Genomic DNA, 13,363 nt, shown 5'->3' with positions numbered 1-13,363 from the left:
AGTAAAATTTTAATTATCTGCAGGCCATTATTTCTTCATTATTGAGTTAGTCAATGAGATCAATAGTTATTATCTTTTAGAAATTTATATTTTTTAATTTTTATTTTATAACTCAAAATATGTTATTTATTAATTGATTTTTATTGTTCGCGTGCATATTAAAGGCTAGTCTCATAATAAAAACAAAAGTGTATTTATACTTTGAAATTGAAAAAAATGTTTTAGGTTTTAAAAATAAAGAGGATAAATGATTATTCTCCACATCTCCAATCAATTTCCCCCAACCCGGCAAAACCGACCTCCCTGAACCGGCAACTTCTCTTGGTGAAAAGAAAGAGACAGAACCCTAATCCTTTGCAGAACGTAACTTGGCAACAGTGGAAGTCGAAGAACAATGTCGTCGACTCTACTGGAGGTGACTCGTGCATCGCACGAGGAAGTTGAGCGGCTCGAGCGTCTCGTCGTGAAGGATCTCCAGACCGAGCCGGCTACTAACAAGGACCGGCTCCACCAGAGCCACCGAGTTCGTAACATGATCGAGCAAATCATTGACACTACACATAAACTGGTAATTATTCGTTCCTTTCTGCAATTGAATTTAATTTAGTAATTTGTCAAGTTAACATTAGTGTGTGTGTTATAGGTAGATATCTATGAAGACAAAGACGGTGCAAGGAAGGATGAAATTGCAGCTCTTGGAGGCCAGACAGCAACTGGAACAAACGTATTTAGTGCGTTTTATGACAGATTAAAAGAGGTCAAAACAATCACGTTTTTTTAAAATCTTTTATACTATTCTATTGTTGCCTAGTTTGAAAAACTTGCCCTGTTTATTTGTGCTTGGTGATATTTAGATTCGGGAATACCATAGAAGGCATCCTGCTGCGCGTGTTGTTATTGATGCCAGCGATGATTACGAGCAGCTCCTCATAGAAGAACCACAAATCGAGTTTAGTGGCGAGGTTAGTGTCGCTCTTCGTCTATTCCTTGTTGCTTTTTGGCAGGAAATTAGCTGCTTGTATTTAATTTTTTGATTATTGCTGCATTCAATGTGAGCTTGCTTGAGATATTCACAGATACTGCGGCTTTATATAGTACTCCTTTATGACATTTTTGACTACATATTTACAAGTCTTTATTTGTTGGGCATTAGCTACATTGTAAGCATCCTTTTTTCCTGCTGAATATATGCAGCTGCCAGCTGGCTAGACAAAATTATTTTTTATCAGTTAGTTCTTCCCTGACAGTGAGGATTTTCTGTTATCTGATACAACAGTTGTGTGTCAAAGACTAATGGCAATCTAACGTTCACCGATCTTATAACTTTGTGATGAGGCAATTCCGTTGTATAGAAACATAGGCTCAGTCATTGGGTTTATTAACAGCTTGTCAAGGAAACTAGGTATGGTTTTGAAACTTGAAATTAGGCTTCCTGTGTCTACTCACTGCAAAAGAGACAACTAGACGTTCATATAATCTATATGGCATTGATGTGAATTTTTCAATAATAGTTGAATGATTTTGCAGTGGGTTTATGCTTCATTGTAACTTTGTATAACTTTTGAAGCAGGAACTGTTTGGTTGATGTGCGCCCCCCTCCCAAGTGTTTATTGCTTTCTTCATGTATGCTTCTTGGTAATTGTATGATACTAGTTGTCTTATATTCCATTTTGCTATTGTGACATATTTGACAGGAAGGTTCAGGGCGATACCTTGACTTGCATGAATTGTTTAACGAGTATTACAACTCCAAATTTGGTGCGCGAATTGAATACACAGCTTATCTTGATGTATTTTCCCAACCGCAGAAGATTCCCCGTAAAGCAAAGTCGACAAGGTAAAAATTTCTGTAGTTGGTGTAGAATGTTCGATCTTTCAAATCAGATAATATCATTTAGAGTCTGTTTCTTAGTACAGTTACATGAAGTATAGACTTTCAGGAAGCAATCTCTGAAATCACAGCTACTTCAGTAATTGCTTGTTTGCTTGGGTGAAATCTTGTTGTTCCTATGTAGTTCAAATCTAGATGTAGAAAACCCTTTACCCCTCCTCTTCATGATTCCTTTAATTTTATGATATTGCATTATTGTCTTTTTTCTCTTTTACAGGCCATACCGAGAATATTTGCAGAAACTATTGGAGTATCTAATCTATTTTTTCGAGCGGACAGAGCCCTTGCAGGATCTTGATAGGATATTCTCAAAGGTGCTATTTTCTTTTATCAACATTCTGTTTCTCAATCCGACTTTATTATTGAGTGATCATTGCTTACTTGCTGCATGCTCCTCTCTTACAGTGTCGGGAAGTGTATTACAGTCCTTTCTCCATTTAATATAATGTGAGAGTTTAGTGAACACATGATCAGAGAAGGTTTTGTATATCAGGTTGTAAAAATTAATGCAATTTGTGGGTTTTGTGACTTGTATATTGGTGTAAGTGGGACGCTCTTGCTCTGTGGAAGTCATTGCTGACCCATATCTTATCATAAGAGACATGATATAAACTTCTCTGAATTGTATAGTTTGCTGCTGAAAGAGTATAGTTTAAGGATTATAGCTTCTCGATTAGAGGAGGTTATGCTGGCATACTTTGAATATGATTTTCACTTTGGCATTTAATGATTGATTTGGGAAAATTTTCCTTGTGAGATGCAGTATTATTGAGTTCTATCTTTGAATTTGATTGATTTTTGTGCTGTTTATGATTAACTTTTATATGTGCTTTGAAATGATACTTGGCTTATCCCCCACTCACCAATCCCCCTCTCCAAAAGAAAGAAAAAACACTTCTATTCTAATAACTAATTTCTGACAGGTAACAAGTGAATTCGAAGAAGAGTGGACAATAGGCAAGGTAGAAGGATGGGAAAATAACAGTCAGGAAAATGGAAGTGCTCCACAGAATCATACTGTGATTGATCTTAATTCTTATAGTACAGTTGAGGAGCTGACGATAGAGGGACCTGATAAGTTAAAGGAGGTATTGTTTTTTTTTTAACTTTGAAAAAATCGTTTCTCATCTATGTTTTCTTTGGTGGAACTTGAATGCTTGCCTTAAAATTGTTTCAGATCTATGTCTTTTTAATTGGAACTTGAATGCCGTCACGTTTTGGAAGATGTTAACTTGAGGATACACTAGTGGTTCATAGGAACTAGATGTTCTTCATGCACTTAATCTGAGCAGATTAATGGGCTGATAATGGCCTGCTTATCTGATTTACAGGAAATAGAAGAAAGTAGCTGTACTAAATTCCAAGCTATTAGGTTCCATCAAAATGAACTGATGGGTCAACTTGAGTAGATAGTCTGATTGGCACTCAGCCTTCATTAGATTTCTTTTAACAGTTTGAAGTGAATCTTGAATTTTAATAACGTGCACCCTCATTTTTTGATAATTACCACACAGATTATAGCCTTTAAATGGATGAGAGACAACTTAGTTTATCATATTAACTGGAAGAGGCAATTGGATGTTTAAAATCATGGAATGGATCATCGAAATGAGGTAGGGGTAGCAGTTGAAAATAATCAAACTTTGCCCTTTTTTTGTTAATTCCATGGTTTCTCTGAATTTGAAAGTAATCACTTAGGTTCCATAGCGTCTAAAAATTCGCTCATTGTGGTGTCATTCCTTTTTCTTTTTATGTCATTTATACTGGAACCATGGAATTTGTTAGATACCGATTCCCATCTCGAAAGCATGTTTTCTCCTATTTGATTTTGTTACTTATCTTCTTTAGGAGACCTTTTTTTTAGATTGTTAAAGGTAATTTATTTAGCATCCAGTGACAACAAGATGCTGAAAAATAACTTACAAAGGTCTTTACAGCTGTAAATGTAAAGAGCTCAAAAAATCTGTCATGGCATCTATGTCATTTGCAATAGCCATGTTACACCAAAAATAGAAGAGAGATGCATCTGTACTTAATACTAATTACAGAATCAGTTTTGCCTTAAAAAATTCTTGCATTCTTTCCAGATTGTCCACCAGATAGCACAGGGGATTGAGTTCAAATTTTCACTTTTGTCGTTCCCATCCCTTTAATGCACCAGCCTGTAGCAATTCCATAGTTGTCTGTGGCGTGATCCAGTTAACTCCCATAATGCTGGAAAAGAGATCCCAGGTTTGTTTAGTGAATGAGCAGTGAACGAAAAGATGGTTAATGTCCTTATTTTGCCTCTCACAAAGTGGACATTTGCTACACATAGTGATCCCCCTTTCTTGAAGATTTTCATGAGTCAAACTTGCTCCATGAGCAGCCAACCCAGTAAACCATTCTGCCTTCAGAGGTGCCATATTCCTCCAAATGCACTTCCATGGCCAAAGTGGTATGCTGGCTGAGAGGTCTCGTTGAAGTTTATAGCACCTTTTAACAGTGAGCTTCCCTTTTGCATCGCCCTTCCAAATAAGAGAATCAGATCTAGATGGTACAAGCACCGTACTGTGAAACTGAATCAGCAGTGCAGACAAAAATGCTTTTTTGCTTCTATTTGAGGACTAATATCATTGACACAGCTCTTGGATACCCTACAAAAATTTGTACACAAGGCATCTTAACATCAATATTCCTGGACGGCTTGATGTTTATAGCAACTGATCTTTTAGCTTTCATTGGAATGCTTCCCCCTTTTTTCGTTTTGTATTTAGTTTCTTCTTCTGACTATTTTAGGTCAATTATGAGTCCGTTTGGATTAGCTGATTTGAAGTAGCTGATAAGCATTAGGTGCTGAAAAGCACTTTTAAGTGCTGAAACTGATTTAATAAATAAGCAGTTATGTGTTTGGATACAAGTGCTGAAATTGATAATAAGCTGATGCAGTATTTGATAAAAAATGCTGATAAGCTTTTTTTCTGTTAAAATGACTTAAATAACTTTAGAAGTGTTTACACCTATAAGGGCGTAATATCTTCAAAATTTTAGATTCCAAATCGATCCAAATACAAAATATTCTATTTGTCATTTTATTTTAAATACAACTGTGCTTAGATAAGATAACTTTTATGATAAATATAATTTATTTTATGATAAGCATATAATCATAAGTTATAATAAGTAATAAATTGATAAAAGTTTCTAAGTAAAAAATAAACCTAGATAGGACAAAATATCTGAAGAGAAACAAACACTGTCTTTATCACCACAACACTTGGAAAGCAACATACCAAAAATTTGATATGTCCTCATTTATTACATACAGTTCAAAGATTAATACACAATCACATAGATATAAATATGCAAAGGAATAGAGAATTTGCTTATCTTAAATAGTCAATGAGCATTGCAGACTTGAAGAGGCGGAGGGAGGGGGTTAGGTTGAAATAGTACTTGAGGCAGTGAGTATCAATGCAAGAGTTTTGTTCTTAAAAAGAATATTTTAAGGATAAAATAGTAAAAATTTTGGTCAAACTTAAAGTGCTTATAAGCTAAAAATTTATAAGCTGGGGGTGACCAGCTTATGACTTTTGGCTTGTTTTTGACTTATAAGCACGGCTTATAAGCACTTTTAACTTTACCAAACGCGTAGATAAGCCGAAAAGTGCTTATAAGCTACTTTGACCAGCTTATAAGCTTAGCCAAACACCCTCTATGTTTCAAAGTCAGTTGCTCTTGGACTGACTTGTGGCAGATGCTTAGGAGGTAAAGTAAAATTATGCTATTGAAATTGAACTCCCAGATTCAAGACGAGAACCCTAATGTTTATTCAGTCTTCTCTATCTTGAGAATGATCTGGTCTCAAAAACCTTTCTATGACAGGAGAATTCCCTTTAAGTATGTGGTCTAATCATTCAAGATGCTTTTGGTTAATCATATCTCATGGTTTATAGATCTACAGAACCTGGTGGTTTGAACCACATAATTTTCCTAATCTTTTATTTTTATTTTTGTTTTAAACTAGTGTTTCTCTTTGCGATGACAATATTATTGTTAATTAGCTCTTTGGTTGTCCAATCTCCTACGGTGTAGCCTCCATCCTCATCGGCAGCATGGTGTACTAGTGCTCTTTAAGTCTTAAAGACTTTGTTTTGTCAACTGATTTGGTTAGCAAAATTACAAGCCCTCCCCTCCCCACCCATCCACCTCCCCAAAGAAGAAAAAGAAAAAGAAGCCTTTCCTCTTCTTTTTCTATGGTTCATTTATCATTGGAGCTTTCTCTTTGTAACCATGCACACGTTTTTTGTATTATCTTTATGATAAATGCACATTTAAAAGAGATTTATGGATAGAGCTTTGACCATTACTTTGTACTGCATGGACTGTTTGATATTTGGGGATTCCCTTGGCCCCATTGATAAATTTGTGGATATGTGGGTTTCTGAACTTTGATTTTACCATTTTAAACTTCTCATTGGGGTTTGTTTAAGACTTGCTTATGTCAAGCTCAACTTGTATGCCAAAACAAGAGATCGTTTTGCTGATTGATGTTAGAAAATTGCACCAGTTTCTCATTTTTCCTATTCCCACAAATATTTCTTTAATCCTCTTTCCCTGCCAACTATCATGTTTTATTTGTGTGGTACTTCTCATATATGTCATTCCCATGATGTAGACTATATTCTGTGGTTTCTAAATATTATTGCACGACTTTAGGGTGCTTAATGTTGATATGTACTTCAATGCTGTGGCATTTATTTTAGGCATTGGGTGCTCTAGGATTGAAGACTGGAGGTACTATTCAGCAACGTGCTGAGAGGTTTTTCCTTACGAAGGTTAGTTGCTAGTATCTTTACCCAAGAATTAGCATTTTTTACCCAAGAATAAAGTGTTCTCTCGTATATGCTTGTGGATTTGATTGCTTCCTGTTTCAAATTATTTGCGAATTGGTTTCGACATGCATGAATTTGTTGTTTGATGTTTTGACAGCATACACCGCTAGAAAAACTGGACAGAAAGCATTTTGCAAAAGGCTCCCGGAAACCAGAACAAAATGGTGTAATGCCAGCTCCTCAAGTGGGTGATGATGTAAAAGAGATTGCCCTTATGGAAGCAAAGATAAGAAAGCTATGTGATCTGTTGGATGAGGTGGGTGACACAACACTTCTCTTATCTCCCAAAGGAAAAGATATCTAAGGCAACATGCTCACATACAAATGAATGTGGAGTAAATTCATAAACAGATTCTTTATGTGCTACCGTATTTTCAGTTTTTGAAGTCATGTTTGAGCGGACAGCAATCATGGTGCTCATTTATGTGATGTTAATCCTTTAGTTGGTCCGCTAATACTTTATTCTTAATATTTATTTCCCTGCAGACAATTGTGCGGACAAAAGAGAATGTTGAGAAAAAACAGGCTTTGACATATGAAGAAATGGAGGCAGAACGTGAAGAGGTAATTCATGAGCAACCTGCAACCTCATATGGGAAAGAAAGCACCAGCCATCATAAAAGAGATCAAACTCTTAATTAAAATATGGGTTAATTACACTAAACACCCACGTATCTCTTTTTTGCTCTAAAAATATGAACAAGAAAGCATACAGTACTTGAGGAGAAGATCATCCTCAATCAAGTTTCAAGCAGAAAGAACAAGTACCTCTTCTCTTTGCTCCGTGATAGGCAGTGATTGTGTCTTACACAAGTATCTGCGGAGCAAGCCACTTCCCCTAATACACAAACTCGTGGTAAAAAATTCTATACGAATATTTGGTACATCTGCTATAATCAAATGCCCTTAGAAGTCACAGAGATAACCCCCTGCTGACAGTTCTAAAATGTGATAAAAAGGACTTAGTACAATGTTCCATCAGTGTGGGCAGTCTTCTGGCTGTTCATATTTCACAGGCGGGGTTTGAATACAACATTTTAATGAAAGGAAAATGGAAAATAAATGAGTGTATTTTGTGAATCTTTAGAGATTGGGCTGTTCCATGAGTGTAATAGTATTCAATTTTGGATCTACCGTGTAACATTTGGATCATAGCCTGTTGAAATGGTAGATATAAAGGAAAAGCCCCATGGAATTTAGTGCATTGACTAATAAGAAAGATTTACAACTGAACTTGCTTGAGCTTTCTAAAATCTGCGGCTGTCGGGAGTAGATGAATTTAACAGAACCATAAAACATGCTCTTCAGAGACCTTTCGTCGCACTAATTAATTGGTTTTAGTTTTTCTTTTAGCGTATCTTGACTTATGTATAAGCTGCTATCCTCTCTAATGATGCCTGCTTTTTTGATGTTTTCTACAGGATGATGTACAGGCTGAGTCTGAGAGTGATGAAGAAGACCAACAAATTTATAATCCTCTGAAGTTGCCTATGGGTTGGGATGGGAAGCCTATTCCTTACTGGTTGTATAAGCTTCATGGCCTTGGTCAGGTAATTTTTTTGGGAGTGTATGGTAGGCTGCCTGCCCTTTGTTTTGATGTCTGTTATAGGTCGGTGATCACATTGTTAACTGCTAGTATTTTTTTTCTTCTTTTTGCCTCGAGTGAATTTTTGTTGTACTTGCGGTTTCCATTTGTATTTTTGATGTTGACATGTGTTATCTCCTTGCATAGTTCCAAGGCATGACTTAAAGATTAGAGTCTCAGTTTTTAGCTCTTGAATAGGTGTTTGACTTGTGTAATCTTTGCTTGGGCGCCTGAAATGGTCTTCTTTTTGTTCCAGAAAACCTATAGATTGTGCTGGTTTAAGCTTAACTCATTACAGATGTGTTGCTTTGGTACAGTTTGTACTGCTAATAACTTAAATTTGGAGACGAGACACCCATTCTCCCCCAAATCAATGCCCCATAAAAGTTTAGTCATCAGAAGTCCCTTACCTGCCTCAGAAAGAGTACTGAAAGAAAAAAGAAAAATAAAGAGACGAAAAAGGGGCCTGGAAGAGAATTGGAGGATGCATGCATGCAATAGTCCTTTTTCTTTACTGTAATATCTGAATGATTACAGCTAATTGCTTGTTGGATCATTTGGTGTTATCTTTGTCATTCATCTCTATGACACTTTTTTAGACATATGAGCTCTTAGGCACTTTTGTATGAATGCTTTCAGGAGTTCAAGTGTGAGATATGTGGGAACCATAGTTACTGGGGCCGTAGGGCTTATGAGCGGCATTTCAAGGAATGGAGACATCAACATGGAATGCGTTGTCTTGGTATCCCAAATACTAAGAACTTCAATGAGATCACATCAATCGAAGTATGTTTCTCTAAGCTGCAATCTCTGTTCATCATTGTTGCATATTTAATGCTATTTGTTTAGTTGTCTAGATGTTAAACTAATTAAAACATCTGCTACTCATTGAAATGAAATGTTGATAGAGTTGCAGTTTAGTCACATTGACTTCTTGTATGCTATTCATCTCAAAGGCGTCTATATTTGTATACACATGATCATTAGACATAACTGTTACTTACCTTGGTTAGACTTCTTCAAAGGAGTCTTTAAAGTCCAGGATGCAACCTATAAACATTTGCATCCAATGACACATATAATCCCTTGAAGATCACTGTCTATGAATATGACTTATCAAATGAGACTTAAACAAAGGTAACTTATCATACAGTGTACTCCTATAAGCATGCTCTCTACATACAGATGATTTCAAACTTAGAGTACTGATCTAAGTCATCTTATCAGATGAAAAGCATTAGGTAAGGTTTTAGCAAAAGGTTTCTTCCTCAATCAGTAAACACATAATGATGAGTGATGTTTCTAATGTAAATGGATGTTCTGGGAAGAAAAGGAGAGGGGTGGAGTTTCACTTCTGCTCTTGCCTTAATTTCTAGGGAGAGAAAGGCATGTAAAAAGACTTCTAGTTTTGTTCGGAGAGAAGCAGAGGAACAGACCTCTTTCAGATGGAACATTTTGATTCTGTAAATGCCAAAAAGACCAGACTTGTGACAAATTAAATCTTCGTCAGGTATGCTATGTTGTATGTGATATTCCTCTCTCTTTTTTCACTCATTCTGAAACAAAAAATTAACGATCCCTCTCATTTCTTTTTGTCCTGGTCTCTATTCTTTGTCCTTACCCTCTGAGACATCCCTTCGAATGTCTTAATTTTGACTTCTAAATCTATTTTAGATGCCAAATGTTTGATTAATAGCTGAAGCATAAGTTCTTGCATGAAGTTTGTCATGTTTGCAATAGAGGCTGCAAAAAAGTGTCCAGCTGATAAGTGCGTAGGTATAAACCCATTCATAGTATGTGCCTGCCTATAACCCGTATAACCATTTTTCCATTTTGTATTACTTCTGGAGAAACTTCTTGCTCTCTTCACATTGTCTACTACCTTTATGTTAGCAGTGTTTTCAAAGGCGCCCTTAAAGCGCGCTTAAGCTCTAAAGCGAGGCTCAAAACATGCTGAGCGCTTCGCCTCGCTTAGCGGGTGCTTCTGTTGTCATCAAGGCTCTAAGGCATACTGTTCCTCACCCATGAGCGTAATCCTGAAGAGGCGACATTAAACAATTGATATTTCACTTTATCATAATTCTTTTTCAATTTTTTTATCCATATATTTGTTATTTTAATACACAACTATTTCTATTTCTTCTCCATTTGCACCTTTCTTCGTTAAAGCCCATGCTTTATTTGCACTTTGCGCTTAAAGCCCAACGGACCTTAGAGCGTTTTTGCGCATTTCGCCTTTGATAACACTATATGTTAGTTGACGTCTCAAGTGCGATATTTTTTTGTGAACCATGCTATTGAGACACCATGTGTAGTGTCACAGGGGTAAACTTCATCAACCTGAGGTTTGCCTCCGTGCGGCAGTCTCCAACTTGACTCAGCCTTTCACCCGTTAGCCAAATTTTCGTGTCTTTGGCCTTAGTTTAATTTTGGGCAGTGAAGGTAAAGAACAACATATACGGGAAAATTCCCAACCTTAGTATTAATCACAAAGCACAGAAAGGACACCCTCACTTGCTATGAACACAAGTCGTTCACAGCCCACTTAACTTGACAAAGAACACAAGTCGTTCGATGCCACAGTAAAACCTGCCCATGCCCAGCCTTAGGCCCTAAGGAACACTCTTTAGAAATCCTCACATTTCTTTCTAGCTTCCGTTCTTATGAAATTGCACACAAATTTCGCACTTCCAATTCGACCAAGTCCCAAGGCACATTTATAACACATGTGACAACCTTTGGTACTTGACAGCACAAGGACACTTGTCGTTGCTTTCGACACTTGTCACACTCAAGGCTAATCAGTTCCTAACATGTAGTTGACATCCCCAACTACTTGGGCCATTATCATTTCGTGTAGAAAGGCTACAAAAATAATGCAACATGGTTACAAGCAGTTACAAGTTACAACCAAAAGAAATCGCGCAGTTATAACCAAAAGAAACTGCCCAACTGCTCCCATGTGCGCTGCATGTGCGTGTTCGGCCTTGCTTACTCCGTGCCCAAGGCTTGCTTTGGTATCTTGACACTGCCTCCCGCCAATGCCAATCTGTCATGCCTGCTGCCCATGACTTAGCCGCAGATGCCCATCGCCAATGCCACTCGCACATGCCTTGACCGAGTTTCAGTCTTGTCCGTGACAACTCTTGTTTCACCTGCGCCATTGCTTATATTTTGGCTTCGCACCCTGCCTTAGTTTACCTTAGCCTTTGTCATCAACCCGCTTTGATTTGCCATAGCTTAGCTTGGCACCTCTCATATGCTTAAGTGCCCATGTCGATGCTGCCCGGTGCCCATGCCATGCCATGACGCCTTCACTTGCCCCCATAGCTTTGTCAAGACCTTGCCAACCTTGTCTTGCCTCCCTCAAGACCTTGGCCTTTATTTTGCACGTAACCAACCTCATGCCTTGGTGTCATCCGGCACACTTTGGCCTTGCAACAGTTTGTTGCCACTATCAATGCCGCCCCCACTGTCCCGCATGTTGTTTTCCATCCGCACATAGGCAAATGACAAGGCCATCATGCCAAATCCTTGCCATGACCGTGCCACGCCTGATTTCAAAGAGCCAGACCCCTAACATGTAGCTCTTGAGTAGTAATTTTGGTCACTTTTAACATTCTGCTGTTGATCCGTCATGATTTTTAATTATTAAAATTGTGATTTCAGTAGCTTAATAACCATATGAACCTCTTTACATGTCTGGACAGACGATGGTGCGTTTCTTCAGGGCGTCATTCTTGCTTCCGTTCTTCCTATAAATATAGTTAGGATACAAAGTGCAGCTGTAGTTTGGTAACTCAGTGGATGCAATTTTCTGCTTCTGCCAACTAAGCTTCAAAGAACCCTGCTCTCTTTTCCTCTTTTCCCTCTTAAATCATGTTTTAGCTTATTTTTTACCGTCTTGGTTATATTAGTACCTAGATCCATGGATGCAAATCAAATTAGTATGACAGCTTCTAGCTTTTGTTTTGGCATTATTTTAATCCTGAAACACAGCAATGTCGAATATAGATGTTGCAACTGGTAAGTTGCATGCAGCTAGCTGTTCCTTTTTCCTTTGTTACTGCAGCTTCTGATGCACATTTTTTGTTGTGTCACAGGAAGCCAAGCAACTTTGGGAAAGAATCCAAGAAAAACAAGGGCTGAATAAGTGGCGCCCAGATCTTGAAGAGGAATATGAAGATCAAGAGGGCAACATCTACAACAAAAAGACATACACGGATCTACAACGCCAGGGATTGATCTAGATTTGTTTCTGTAGAGCTTTTCAATTTCTTTGGTGGTATGTTGTTTTATTGGTTTTAGTTCACCTGGGTGGAAATGTTTCTGTTCCTTTTGCTTATGCATTTTCTTTATCCTAGATATTGGACAGACCAGATGTCTTGATTTTGGTTGACCAAGCACTTGTTATTCAGTAAGCGATTGTTGGTGTATCCACCTGCCCCTCGAAAGTGACAATGTTAGAATTCACTAAGCGGGAGAGGGACAAGAGACAGAAGCCTCTATTTGAAATGTATGAAATGTATTTGTATTAGCGAGGTTGTCTTTAGATAGGCTATTGTTGTTATTAGATTAAATTTATTTTCAGAACAGAGTCCTGGTCTTTGGTCGTGAGGTTTTCACGGCCTTCTGGGGTTCCGACGAAGACAGCCAAATATTTCTCTCTGACTGCATCGCTGTTATCTTCTCTTTAGTGCCATACAATTGTACGGTAAATTAATGCATGCTGGTGCATCTTGATTGCCGAGTCCTTTCAAGTTCTCGCCAAATTCTATACAGTCTCCCATGAATGTTTACTGAAATTTCCATAAGCGTGCCTGCAACTATTTTGGGATTACAAGTATTTGTAACGAGTGTCTGTTGCCTGGTTAAGGACTACCATAGAGATAAATTTTACATTTCTAAAGAATACTAGAAATTCAATGTGTATTAAAACGGTAACTTATTTCCTGTTAAAATGAAATGAACTTAGATGCAGCGGAATAGTTATAATTAATGAATTCTATTGGT

At 37.5% G+C, this 13,363-nt stretch overlaps 1 protein-coding gene across 1 annotated transcript; it reads left to right on the top strand.

Annotated features, from left to right (window-relative positions):
* The first annotated feature begins 220 nt into the window (after positions 1-220).
* On the top strand, positions 221-13,103 carry LOC107765278 (splicing factor SF3a60 homolog). Its single transcript, XM_016583906.2, has 13 exons — positions 221-568; positions 644-757; positions 855-962; positions 1,695-1,837; positions 2,109-2,205; positions 2,815-2,979; positions 6,637-6,708; positions 6,863-7,021; positions 7,252-7,329; positions 8,187-8,315; positions 8,990-9,136; positions 12,454-12,635; positions 12,715-13,103. The coding sequence occupies exons 1-12, from the start codon at positions 395-397 to the stop codon at positions 12,598-12,600; spliced, it is 1,533 nt and encodes a 510-aa protein (XP_016439392.1). The 5' UTR covers positions 221-394; the 3' UTR covers positions 12,601-12,635; positions 12,715-13,103.
* The last annotated feature ends 260 nt before the right edge of the window (positions 13,104-13,363 follow it).

Source organism: Nicotiana tabacum, chromosome 4 (assembly GCF_000715075.1).
Source record: "Nicotiana tabacum cultivar K326 chromosome 4, ASM71507v2, whole genome shotgun sequence".
NCBI lineage: Eukaryota > Viridiplantae > Streptophyta > Magnoliopsida > Solanales > Solanaceae > Nicotiana > Nicotiana tabacum.
Note: the sequence above shows the minus strand (reverse complement) of the source record. Positions and strands in the feature narration are given on the sequence as shown.

Coding starts and splice junctions, on each gene's coding strand:
- LOC107765278 (XM_016583906.2), top strand. CDS start 395: ATGTCGTCGACTCTACTGGAGGTGACTCGTGCATCGCACGAGGAAGTT. Junction 2,980..6,636: donor GACCTGATAAGTTAAAGGAG/GTATTGTTTTTT, acceptor CATTTATTTTAG/GCATTGGGTGCTCTAGGATT. Junction 7,330..8,186: donor TGGAGGCAGAACGTGAAGAG/GTAATTCATGAG, acceptor TGTTTTCTACAG/GATGATGTACAGGCTGAGTC.